The sequence below is a fragment of the Echinops telfairi genome, unplaced genomic scaffold (genome assembly GCF_000313985.2).
Source record: "Echinops telfairi isolate 266 unplaced genomic scaffold, ASM31398v2 ScPeMD7_18;HRSCAF=68, whole genome shotgun sequence".
NCBI lineage: Eukaryota > Metazoa > Chordata > Mammalia > Afrosoricida > Tenrecidae > Echinops > Echinops telfairi.
Window position 1 is genome coordinate 56,178,977 of NW_022103915.1, and position 14,047 is coordinate 56,193,023.

General features: G+C 39.1%; 1 protein-coding gene across 2 annotated transcripts in view; it reads right to left on the bottom strand.

Moving 5' to 3' along the window:
* Window positions 1–407: 407 nt before the first annotated feature.
* Window positions 408–14,047, bottom strand: part of ATL1 (atlastin GTPase 1) — a 101,696-nt gene continuing 88,056 nt past the window's right edge. Inside the window, exons 13-14 of one of the 2 annotated variants that reach the window (XM_004698579.2) lie at window positions 7,520–7,534; window positions 409–1,248 (exon numbers count right to left, since the gene is read on the bottom strand). In XM_004698579.2, the coding sequence (XP_004698636.1) occupies window positions 1,138–1,248; window positions 7,520–7,534 (126 nt within the window). In that variant the 3' untranslated portion in view covers window positions 409–1,137. Of the gene's footprint in view, window positions 1,249–7,519; window positions 7,535–14,047 lie in introns of both variants that reach the window. The other variant, XM_004698580.2, reaches the window with a different exon arrangement.

The window sequence follows — 14,047 nt, forward strand, 5'->3', positions numbered from 1 at the left end:
TATTTTGCAAATCATAAACACTCTATAATTATTTCCTCTATTACTCTTTTTTATATTACTACTTAACTAAGATATACCCATTTCTGAGAAAGTTAGAAATTACTGTGTTAGATCTTTCTGATAAAAGGCTTTACTAATTCTTTATCCATTATTACACTTTTTTTCTCCCCTTTAAAAGGTGTGATCAATGAAACTTCACTAGAGATTTTCTCATCATGGTTAAAGTATAGGGACTGGTTTAAAATAACTCCTAGGTAGCTAAGGGGATTAGCATATGTTTCTTAAGTGGAAACAAAATTTATGATAGTGTCAACATTTAAAAAAATGTCTTTTTTCAATTGAAAAAGAAAGACAAGCACCTTTATCATTATATATGTACACATCTAAACATTTAGAAATCAGTAAGCATTGTTTTTAATCTTAGGAACCAAAGTAAACTTTAATAATAGTTCACATGTTAAAAGAATAAACCTATGAATACATTTTTTTATGTATCAAATGAAAAAATATACAATGAAGTGAAACAGATGCATATACAAAGTGATCTGGGTGCATTTTTCATCAAGAAGTTTATATTCTACATTAAATTAAAATATAAAAGATCAACATAAGATTTTTGACAAGTCAAATGAAAAACTTCTTTTAAATGTATTTTGAAATAACTAAGAGATGGTATATGTAAGTTGACACAGACTGAACCAAGCCTGCTGGGCTGGAATGTGTGTTTCAATAAATGCCTTTATGAAATAATTTTTGAATTCCTCTGTAGAAATGAAAAGAGCATATCCAAACGTGGAGTAATATTACTACATGGTTTAGTTATAACCTAGTAGTAGTAGTTAGTAAATTCGAGCAAAACACATGTACTGTCATCATAAATAGACAAATACTTCAAATTATAATAGCATATTTGAAGACAAAAATAGGAAGTTGTACCTGTTAACAAAATAATAGAACCATGCATACATACGTCTGCTTATTAAACACTGAAAAGTCAACTAAACCATTATGCAGTCTTCAGAGGTATCTGACATTTTACTCTGTTCTGATGAAAGTATTTTGAATGTTTGCATGAAGATAGAAAACTTAATATTTAACAGATAGTTGGTCATGCACCTGTACTTTTAAAAAGTTGGGTTACATTTTCTTTTTGTCTGATTCTTCAGCAGGTTCTGACTTAGGTGCAGGAAAAGCATGATGGTACAGATGTCTGTGAGTTGCTGCTGCACTGTAGAGCTTGTACAAAGCCTAGAAGTACAAGAATCAAGATTATTATATGCTTTATGCAGATGTAAAAAGTTTCCATTTTTACAGTAATAAATTAGTTTGTAGACCATCTAGCCTGCTAAATTTGGGATTTATATAATTAATCTATGCAAGATATAAATTAATAACTAATTACTTGTTTCAACTCTCTAATGTATGGGTTTATCACTTTGTAGCTTGATCTTCATCATAAGTGCTTTAAGCTCAGACTGCTCCTGCTCCTTTTTACCTTGCATATATGCCTTCGAGAAGAGCTTCCCAGGCAGTAGGCTCCAGCGGAGTGTTGAGAACTCCTACTGCGAATATTCAATTTTAGAAGAATTTTAAGAGCTCATAACTTCTGACTACCACTAGCTACTTTATTATACACACCTAGTCCACTTACTCAGCACTTCTCAATAGGATCTGCAACATAGGACCACCTTTATTCTCCATCATTTTGACAGTCATGTACTAAGCAAGTATGCCGCCCCTCATCCTGGGACCCATTAATTTCCATGTTCATTTGCCCTGTTTCTATTAGTTCACATCATAGAGAGCTGTATTCAGAAACATTATCATAGAAATCTTTTCCTCATTAAAACTACCTCTATTCCTGTTCAGTGTGTCCCTTTAACAGTGATTAAAACAGGAATTTCTATATGATATCTATCACTTTATACAAGTATCTTCCCCTTCTTAGCTAATATCTAAGAGTCATCTCCTAACTTTTTCACATAACGAGCACTTTAGTAAAGGCTCAGTTGTCCTTGAATATTCTTAAAAACTCGATATCCTTTAAATAATAGGAAATTCTATAAGTGTTTATCTTTTGTGAGTTTCTGTAGCTATTTCCCCTTGATTTTCTGAGGTTAAAGCAGTAAGTCGGAATGCTACCATCTAGTATGGTGAATGTAAATTGATTGACTCCTGTGATTGTTGGGGGCCATTGAGTTGGTTCCGATTCCTCGTGAGCCTGTGTACAGCAGAACACAACACTGTGCACTTCCATACCCTGAAAACCAGTGTGTTTGAGCCCGTTGTTACAGCCTTTGTGTCAGCCCATCAAAATATAGCTGACGTTAATCTTTGCCAAACACAACATCCTCCAAGGACTGGTTCTTCTTCCTCATAACATGTCCAAGGTACATGAGACACAGTTTCATCATCCTTCCTTTTAAAGAGCATTCTGGATGTATTTCTTCCAAGACAAATTGGTTCATTCTTCCAGCTGCCCGTGGTATGTCAATATTCTTCACCAACAGAGTAATTCCGAGGCATCCATTTTTGTTGAGTCTTCCTGAATCACTGTCCAACTTTTGCATGCATATGAGACTACTGACAATACCATGACTTGGGTTAACCGCTCCTTAGTCCTCAAAGTGACATGTTTACTCTTTAAGTATGTCTTTTGCAGCAGATTTGCCTAATGCAATACGCTATTTGATTTCTTGACTATGATTTCCATGGGCACTGATTTGGGATCCAAGTAGAATGAAACCCTTGACCACTCCAGTCTTGTCTTTTTTCATTCCCTTATTTGTCTAGTTTTGAGAATTTCTGTTTTCTTTATATTGAATTGCAATCCATAGTGAAGTCATCTTCATCAGGAAGTGCTTCAGTAAGCAAGGTTCAGTTATCTGAATATCACAAGCTGTTAATGAGGTTTTCCTCTAATCTTGGTGCCACATTCTTCATATATAGCCCAGCTCCAGACATGTATCCAGCATAGAAATTGAGTAAGCATGGTACAGGGATACAACCCTGACGCTCTCCTTTTCTGATTTTAAACGATGCAGATCTCCTTGTTCTGTTTGAACAACTGCCTCTTGGTCTATGTACTGGTTATCCATGAGTACAATTCAGTGTCCTAGAATTTCCATTATTTGAAATATCCATAATTTATTATAATCCACAGTTGAATGCCTTTGCATAGTCAGTCAAATACAGGTGAATAGCTTTCTGACATTCTCTGCTTTTAGCCAAGATCCATCTGACATCAGCAATAATATCCTTTGTTACATGTGCTTTTCTGAATTTGGCTTGAATTTCTGGGATCTCCTGGACTATGTATTACTGCAACTGTTTATGAATTATCTTCAGCAAAACTTTACTTGTATGTGACATTAATGAGTTGTTTGCTAATTACTACCATCTGTTGCATCACCTTTCTTTGGAAGGGGCACATTCTTTCAGTCAGTTGGCTGGGTAGCTGTCTCCGAAATTTCTTGTCATAGATGAATGAGTACTTCTGTTACATTCGTATTTTGAATTATTTCAATTGATATTTAGTGCCTGAAGCCCCCCCCCCATCCTCCAAGGCCATTAGTACAATACAGACTTCCTTCAACATCATCCTTTCTTGATCGTGTACTATCCCCTGAAATGGTTGAACATCAACCAGTTAGTTTGATTTCAACAGTGACCCTAGATTTTTCCTATCTTCTTTAGATGCTTCCTGTATCATCCAATCTTTTGCCTGTAGAATCCCTCAGCATTACAACCCAAGGCTATCATTTTTCTTCCATTTGAGAAATGCTGAGTGTGTCCTTTCCTTTTAGTTTCCTAACTCTACGTCTTTGAACATTTCATTGTTTTACGTTTTGTTTTCTCAAACTGCCCTTTGAAATCTTATGTTCAGATTTTCACTTCATTTTTTCCCCATCCAGTTTACTTACTACATTCAAAATCGTATTTCAGAGTCTCTTCTGACATCGCTTGTGGTCTTTTGTTTCTCTCCTGGCCTTTTAATGACCTTTTGCTTTCTTCATCTCTAATGCCCTTGATGTTTTCCCACAACTAGATGGGCTTTGGTCTTTAGCATTTAATGACCTATTCAGGAAAAGGTCTCGAAGACCAGGAGGATATACTCAAACTCCTATTTTGGCTCTTGTTTTCATTTTCTCAGCTTCAAGTTGAATTTGCAGACAAGCAGTTGCTGTCTGTTCCACAGTTGGCCCATTGCCTTTTTCTTACTGATGATATGGAGCTTCTCCATCATCAGTATGGCTTCTGTGGCCCATCTATTGAGAACCATATGGATAGTCGCCATTTATGTTGCCATAAAAAAGTATTTGCAGAGGATAAGTCATACCCCCCCCCCCAAAAAAAAAAATCTTACTGCTGCTCAGCACTGAGTTGATGCCTACTCATAGTGGCCTATACAGCAGGGTAGAACTCTCCATGTGTTTCTGAGACTGTGGAAGGAGAAAGCCCCATCTTTCACCCTCATAACAGGTGGTGGTTTGAAACCACCAACCTTTTGAATCACAGCCCAACACAGCACCACTACTCCACCAGGGATAGGTCATAGGTCTTCCAAAATTCTATCATGTAATCTCTGGCATGGCTTCTATCACCAAGGAAGTATTTTCTAACTACTGATCCTACTTTACTTCCAGCTTTTGTATTTCAATCAGGAATAACTCTCAGTGCATCTTGATGGCATGTTTGATCAATTTCAGACTGCAGAAGTTGGTTAAAAATCTTTCATTTTCTACATCTTTGATGTTAGTAGTTGGTGTGTAGATTGAATAATAGTTATATTCGTTTCTCTTAGAGGTATATGGATATTTTCTTATCACTGACAGCATTGCATTTCAGGATCTTGATATGTTCTTTCTGACAATGAATACAAGACCATTCCTCTTCAATATGTCATCCCTGTCTGGTTCAAAATGACCAATGCCAGTTCATTTCAGTTCAAGATACTAATCTTTATGAGTTCCTTTTCATATTTTGACAACTTCTAGTTTCCCTAGACTCATACATTCTATATAGTAAAGGATCTTTTCAGCACTTTAATTTTAAGTTGTGTCACATTAGCAAATGAAGGTCCCAAAAGCTTTCCATTCACATCATTAAGGCCCACCCTACTTTGAGGAGGGAGCCCAGGGGGGCTGTCAGGTATGTATTATACTGCTAACCAAAAGATCTGTCTGCAGTCCAAAACCACCAGCCATTCCTCAGAAAAAAGATGAGGCCGTTTGCTCCCATGAAGATTTACAGCCTTGGAAACTATATGGGGTAACTATGAGTCAGAATCAACTTTAGGGCAGTGGGTTTGGTTTGGGTTTGGGGTACTATCAGTAGGAAGCACTTCTCTAGCCACATTTTGAATGTCTTCTAACCTAAGGAAATTTTTCTGGCACTATATTAGAAAATGTTCCACTACTATTGATAAGGTTTTCACAGGCTTTTTTTTTAAAGTAGATCATCAGGTCCTTTTTCTGAGTCTGTCTTAGTCTGGAAGCTCTGCTGAAATCTGTCTGCTGGTATTTGAAATACCATTATCATAGCTTCCATCATCACAGAACCTACAAGCCACCCCAAATTCACAAGAAGTAGTTTGTCCTCAAAACTCATTGCCATCCAGTCAGTGACAAGCATAGCAACAGTATAGGGCAGAGTAGAACTACCCTGTGGTTTTCTGGGGCTGTACATTTGTAAGAGAGCAGAAAGCCTCATCTTTGCCCCTTGGTGGGGCTGGTGGTTTAGAGATGTTGACTTTGTCATTAGCAGCCCAACCCCTAATCTCTGTTTTGTCCTGTTGTTGTTTGGTGGTGATTGGTGCCATTGAGTCAGTTCCGACTCATAATGTACCACCCAGTCTTGTGCCTTGTGCCATGCTCACAACTGTTCTTCTGTTTGAGCTCATTGTTGCAGGCACTGTGTCCATCCAACTCATCTTGTCGAGGGCCTTCCTCTTTCATTGTCCCTCACCTTTCCAGGCATGATGCCATTTTCCAGGGACTAGTCTCCTGATAACTTGTCCAAAGTGTGCAAGACAATGTCTCACCATCCTTATTTCTAAGGAGCAATATGGCTGTATTTCTTCCAAGGCAGACTTGTTTGTTTTCCTTGCAATCCAGGGCATTTCAATACTCTTCCCCAGCACTGTAATTCAGATGCATCCATTCTTCTCTGGCCTTCCTTGTTCAATGTCTAACTTTCAATATCAATCAAAAATATGGTGCTTGGGTCAGGTGCACCATAGTACTCAAAATAACACCCGTGCTTTTCAATACTTTAAAGAGATCGTGTCCTTTTTTCTTAATAACTCATTTTACTTGGGGCTCTTACAGCCTTTATAACAATCCATATATCAATTGTACCAGATACATTTCTATATATGTTGCCATCATTTTCTAAACAGTTTCTTTCTGCTTGAGCCCTTGGTGAGGTCTTGTCTTAGATCTGTTCTGATTCTACCAATCCTGTTCAATCCCTGTTCTCTTTAACATTTAGATTTACAAATTTGAATCTGGTTTGGTGTTTATAACCTAATCATACTAGAATTTTACATTAAATAACTCCTAATGACTGGCAACTGTTCATTGCATTACTGGTACAGAACACACAATCCAGTTATATGTGAAGGTAGAAACTAAAGAACTATGTGCTGATTCTAGTAGTAGTTCTAGGTCAGCTTTGCTTCTTGAAGATAATGACTTCACAAGATCTTCCTTTTTAGAATAAGTGATTTCCTTCATTACAGCTCAGATTCCTTCCTCAGACATAGAATTTTCATATGTGCAGTGGAAGTGAACACTGATTCACAGGCCAGGTCTGAAGGATGCCATTGATGCCCACCGGCCTGGGACCTGCTGAAAGTGAAATAGACAATACTCAAAACTACCACTAAAATAATGTCTGTAGCTGATGCCGTTAACGGATTCGTGGGGACCCCATGCACCACAGGATCAGACCACTGTGACTCACACTGCTTCACTGTGAGTTTCAAAAGCAGATGACCAGACCATTCTTCCTAGTCCATCTTACTCTGGAAGGTCTGCTGCAACCTATTCAGCATCACTGCAGCACGCAAGCCTCCATCAACATATGAGTGACTGCTAGGCTTATGGAGCACTAGTTAGGGACTAACCTAAGGTCTTCCTCGTGGAACGTGAAATTCTACCACTAAACCTATACTGCCCCCCTGTAGTTACATTACCTTCAAGTACTTGTGAGTTGGGAGAACACCAGGAGCATGTCAGAATTTAAAATTTCTACATACTCAACAAAACGGAGGCATGACATCAACTATGTTTCATGTGCTGAAAAAATTATATATGCTATACAAGATAAATTGTATTTAAAAAACATTTTTTAAATTCACAATTAAAATTTTAAATGCTGGAAGAATATAGGAACAATGGCCAACTGAAGATTTTCTAATCTACATGAAGCCATCCTTTACTAGCTACTCATTTTCTAACATAAAACCATAACATTTACAAATATGTAGCTGTTAATTAAAAAAAAATTACCTTACCTCATTTGTACTTCCCTGTGGCAGAAGCAGTTTAAAAGAGGGGAAGGAAAAAAATGTCTATATTCTGCTTCATTAATAGCATTACAATATTCATTTTCATTTAAACAATGGTTTATGGGATTTAAAAGCAAATATTTCCACTGATTTTTCACCGTAGATTACAAATTTTATCTGAATCTCTTAGAGAACCCAATTCTATATTCCTCAGTTGCATCAGCATATTCTAGGAGGGTTTAAGGATTTATCTCAGACAACCCCTCCTCTATCACAGAGAACTAAAGTTTCACTTCATTCTATTCCCAAACTAAGTAGACATAACCACTAACTAAACTTTGCACAGGCACAAAGTAAATAAATCTATTATAACTCTGTAACTATTTCACACCTATATTTCATTATCCAATGTTTCATATTTATGTTAACATATAAAATATTCCCAACCAGTTCCTTGATGGTCCAGGAGCCATGGCTCAGGCCAGGACATCCTGTGTGGGCCACCCCAAATGATATACCAGAGGTTTTGGCCAACGGCTGGGGCCACCGAGGCAGTGGCTGACTAGCCACAGGACATGTGCTCCAATTTGTCCATGTTGTCTTGGGCTAGCACAGGGCATGTAGCAATGACTGGATGACATGAGGTCATAGAACAGGGCAAGGTAGAGGTGCCATGGATCTCATTGTTGGGGAGACAGGGAGGAGAGTGGAGGGAAGGGGACTGTGAAGTAGGGGTAAGTGGAGTAAGTGGTGTTCCTACACATCAGGTGCTGGTGGGTAGCAGGCAGTGGGCAACACACAACCACTACCACTCTAACCCCTGTGGACTCAGAAGTGGCAGAGGGAGCCATGTCATGCATGTCATGAGATGCACCAGGAGTTCATGGAGTGGGGAGAACCAGTTGGAAGCATGGCATGGCTCCCAATTTAGTATAACAACCTGGTGTTTGGATCCTCACCATGTTGATAAGTCAGTGAATTATAAAGAACATATTTAAGTATACTCACTGCTGAGAGAATTACAGCTATTCATTTGCTACCTGAAAACCAGAGAAATTCAAAAGTCTTATCTTCAGAATTTTATGAAGAATCTCAATCTAGCTCCATTAAATTCCCCTAAATTTTCACAAGACAACTGACAACACTTCCAGAATGACAGTAAGTTGATATTTTTTCTATGTGTATGTATAATTCTCGGCCCAACCATAATGCTATTTGGAAAGTATGATGATCTTGGCTCCCTAGGATGTGGCTATTTAAACAAGGAGGACAGGGGCAGCTGCTCAAGAAGTTGACCATTAATGAGGTCACACTATGGCCTACCTCAGAGATAATCCAACATAATCAGACATTGCTTTCAGGATGCAGACTAAAAGATATGATAGAATGGCTTATGATAATGTTTCAGATGTCCTAACAAAGCAATGTTAGTCAAATAATAGGTTGTCCATATGAGACAATAGTAACAATCAGTTACATAAATACTTTTTTATACTAACAGCTTTATCATTTTTAGGATAAGAAAAAAATAAAAACACTAATTCCATATATTTTGGGGGTGGGGTGAGGGTGGGAATGACATTAAGATGTTCACTGGAAAATAATTGTGTAGAAGTTAATATATATAAAGGCAAGTCAAGAACTATTGCTATGAAATCATAGAAAACTATTAAACAAAAATAGCAAAATGAGAAGCTACTGTTCTTGGCATATCCTTCATTAGGTCTGTCTACCTCTGAAAGGGGTGTTTCCATCTCACTAACCTGTATACCACATCAAAAGGACACTTTTGACAGAGGAGTCAAGATGGCGTCCAGGTAGAATCACCCACCCTGGCACTCCTGCTGTTAGACCAGAAAATTAAGAGGTAAGGAGGCCATTACTGGGAGGCTGGGTGCTAAAAATAGATTCTGTGTACTAGGGCTGGTTCAGACCTCCCCTGGTGGTTTTTGCCCATGGTGCGATTCGAGAACTCGCTGAAATGCTCCCAGTTCACTATGTCTGCCTGTGAGTTCTGCTAACCCATTGCCAGGTCCAGCAGGACTCTGCCACCCCTTCCTGCACCCAAGAATCAAGACTGGCAGAGAGCAGTAATTTCCCCAAGCTGCTTCTAAAAGTCATAATCCCAGGCTCACACAGAGCCTCTGAAAATAAGCCACAAGACCTCACACTGAAGGTCCTCTCTCTCCTCTCTACTATCCACCCTGAACCTGCAGTCTAGGCCTTGGCAACTTCCCTCCCCAGCCAGGAACGGAGTGACTTTTTTGGTTATCCTCTTTCTGCCTCTCTCCAGTTCCAAACCTGTCAGCATGGGTAACAATAGATAATTAGACAATAATTTGCAGCAATTGAAGAGCTTCTGTGATATTTACCTGTGGCAGAACGAAGTTCCCCCAGAGCACAACCAGCAGTACAGGCAGAATAGAGCCAGGAGTGGCACAGGCATGCAAACGGGGGTGAAATCAGATCCAGTCAGCCCCAAACCCACTCTGCTAATCTGGTCCCCCTTCCATGGGGGACAGTGAAGGTCAGCCCCAATACTGGGGGCACCTCACAGCCCATTATAAAAAGGGAAAATAATATATATTTTTAAAAAACACATCAATTCCTGGCTGTGGTCCTTTGTGTAACTTTGAATGTAAGCTGCCAGAACTCTTGTCTATTAGCATAGCATTAACATATCAATGTAGCCAGACCATTAATCTTCAGAGTACGGCCTAGGATTTTAACATAACAAAACAGGAAAAGCCATCAGGTTCTGATAGCCACAGCTCAAGCCAAAAACTGGCTCTACAAGTTTTGGCCTCCACAGAAAGTCTTTAAAAGGCGGCAAATTGTTGCCAGACAGACCAGGCGTGCCCGTGCGTCAGCCCTGCCCCAACAGGCCAGTGGCATACCTACTGTCGCCTGTCTCATCGCAGACTCCGATGCCCTCCACTGCCACAGGCCATTGAGTTGCCTCAGCACCCTGCCTACATAGCAGTCTGACTCACCACCATAGCAGACCACAGGTAGTCCTTGAAAACACAGTCACACAGAGAAAGCTCAGGGCCCTTGGTCTCCCAGAAACCTAACTCCAAGTTCTTCCAAAATTGCACGCAAACCGAAACACACCTCAACAACAAAAGAAGAAAAACAAAACGCAACAGTAGAAGTCATAAACCTAACAACAATCATAGAAGAATCAGACCTGGATCTGCCACAGAAAGAAATCTTCAGAACGCTGCTTGGAGTAATAGAGCATATGAGGGAAGCAACGCAGAAAAAGGACACATTGATAGATAAGATGAAGTGCATGATAGAGGGGATGAAGTCCATGCACCAAAGAAAAATGCAAGAATTAATGGATGAGGTAGCAGAAGCAAAACACAAGATCATGGACCTCACGAACAGACTAAAAAAGGTGGAGAATCATACCAGCGATCTCAAGAACAATCAGTCATACTTCAATAAATAGGAAAGAGAGTCAAAAAAGATAAACAGGTGGAAGAAAACCTGAGATAAGGACAGATGCTATGAATAGAAACAATATTCAAATAATTGCTCTACCAGAAGAAGACACAACAAAGAAGTCAACAGCTAAATATGTGATAGAATTTCTGGAAGCAAACTTCCCCACCTTACTGAATGAAAATGAGACACTAATACAGGTAGCAAAGAGAACACCTATTAGACTAAACCCCAGGAAGCACTCACCAAGGCACAATAGTTAAATTATCAAACTTCAAGGACAAAGAAAATTTTAAGAGCTGCAAGAGAAAAAATGGTGGTCACATACAATGGTGCTCGGGTAAGAACATGCTCAGACCTACCAGCAGATACTATGAAGTGTAGGAGAGAGTGGAATAGCTTTCTTCCAAAAGCTGAAAGAAAAAAAAAAAGCCAACCTGAGAATCCTCTTCCCTGCCAAAGTATATATTAAGATAGATGGCAAGGTAAGAGTTTTCTAGGACAAGAAAAACCTCATAATACACCATAAGACATCCAACCCTGTGGAAAATTCTTGCCAACTCCCTATGGTCAGAAGACCAACATCCACCAAGCAGGAGACCGCCATATAGTGCAACTCCGCCCAGAAGTCAATGTGCCGAAAACAATTTCCTAGATAACATTGCCTCAGAGGGAAAAGAAGGCAAGAATGAAGCCCCACACACAATCACAGTACACTGATATGAAGGGAGATAGGAAAGCACCCAATACAAAAGGTACAAGATGACAGCAATGTTCACAGATGGTGATAATAGCTGAATGTCAGAAGCCTCAACTTGCCTGTTAAAAAGCACAGGTTAGCAGACTGGCTCAGAAAACATAACCCATCAATCTTTTGCCTGCAAGCTCGCAGACAAAATAGCCTAAGAATCAAAGGCTGGTGGAAAATATACCAGGCAAATGGCAGCTTAAAAAAAGCAGGGGTTGCGATCTGAATCTCTGACAAAATTGACCACAAGGTGCAAACCAGATCAAGAGACAAGAAGGGCACTAAATAATGTTCAAAGAATCTGTAGACCAGGAACCCATGAGCATAATAAATATATGTGTGTCTAATGAGAGACCCATGAAATTCATCAAACTATTCAAGAGATGAAAAAAGAAATCACAGATTCAACCATCATAGTAGGTGACATTAATATACCACTATCAGAAAAAAGATCACTGGGAAAGAAGTTCAACAAGGAGGTTATAGAGCTAAACACTACACTTAGTAAACTGTACCTGAAAGATATTTATAGATCTTGACATCCAATTGTAAAATAATTCACACTCTCTTCAAGCGCACACGTCTCACTTTAGAAAATAGACCACATGCTGGGATACAAGTCAAGCCTGAGTAATTCAAACACACAGAGATTATTCAGACTCCCTCTCGGACCACCATGCCATAAAGCTGGAGATCAACAAAATGATGACCAGAAAAACAAGGGCAAACAATTGGAGGGTGAATAACAATCTTCTGCGACACGAATGAGTACTAGCCCAGATTAGAGAGGAAATTAGGATGTTTCTAGAAAGTAATGAGAATGAGAATACAATGTACCAAAACCTATAGGATACAGCAAAACAGTTATCAGAGGAGGCTTGATAACAATAAATGTGTATGTGAAAAAGGAAGAGAGATTTATGACAGATAAACTATCACAAAATCTCTAGCAACCAGAACAGAGTCAACAAAACCGCCCCAGTAGCAAAAGAAAAGAAATAATAAAAATCAGGGCAGAGTTAAAACAGAATCAACAAATCGCTGGCAAGTCTAACCAATTAAAGGAAGGAGCAACTCTCAATGGCCAGGATGAGGGATGAAACAGGGGAAATCAAGATTTAAAGGGTAATCACAAAAATACTGTGAAAGTCTGTATCCTAATGAATTCAACAATGTGGAAGACATGGACAAATACTTAGGAAAACAATCCCTTCCCTAGATTATCCCAGATAGAGGTCAAGAGCCTGAACAGACCCATAGCAAAAGAAGAAATAGATGTAATTCTCAAGAAACTACCAACGAAAAAAGCTTCCAGACCAGATGGCTTCACAGAATTATACCAAGCATTCCAGGAACAGCTGACAACTGATCCTCCACAAATTATTCCAGAGCATAGAATAAGATGGCAAACTCCCAGACTCATTGTGCAAAGCCAGTATAACTTTATACCCTAACAGGGCAAGGATCCCACAGGAATAGAGAACTACACACCAATATCTCTAATGAACACAGATGCAAAAATCCTTAACAAAATACTGGCCAATAGAACACAAAAGAATATAAAATACATCATCCATCATGATCAGGTGGGATTCATTTCAGGGATTCAGGGATAGTTCAACATCCAATAGTGCATCAACATTATTTGCCACATTGATAAATAAAAGGATAAGAATCACATGATAATATTGATAGATGCAGAAAAAGCTTTTGACAACTTCCAACACCTATTCCTAATTAAGACACTCAAGAAGATAGGAATGGGAGGAAAATCCTCAGGTTAATACAAGTTATCTAAAAAAGCCAACAGCCAACATCATAGTCAATGGAGAAAAGACGAAAACAATTCCACTGAAAGAGACCAGACAAGGATGCCCCTTGTTCTCACATCTATTCAACATAATACCAGAGGTCCTAGCTAAAGACACAGGCAGCGGAAGGACATTAAAGGTATCCAGCTGGGAGAAATGGAGGTGAAATGATTGCTATTTGCAGACAACATGATTCTGTACACTGAAAATCCCAAAAGCTCCACAACAGGATTATTGACAGCCATACAGGAATATGGAAGAGTGGCAGGATATAAGATCAGTAAACAGAAGTCTATTGGATTGCTGTATACATCGGTCAAGACCATGGAAGAGGAGATCAAGAAGGCAGTACCCTTCACAATAGCCAAGAACAAATTGAAAAATTTAGGGATATATTTAACAAAAAAACCTCCTGACACAACCGCTAAAGACAAGTGTGGTGAAGAAAACTGATGGTGCCCGGCTATCAAAAGATAAAGCATCTGGGGTCTTAAAAGCTTGAAGGTAAACAAGCGGCCATCTAGC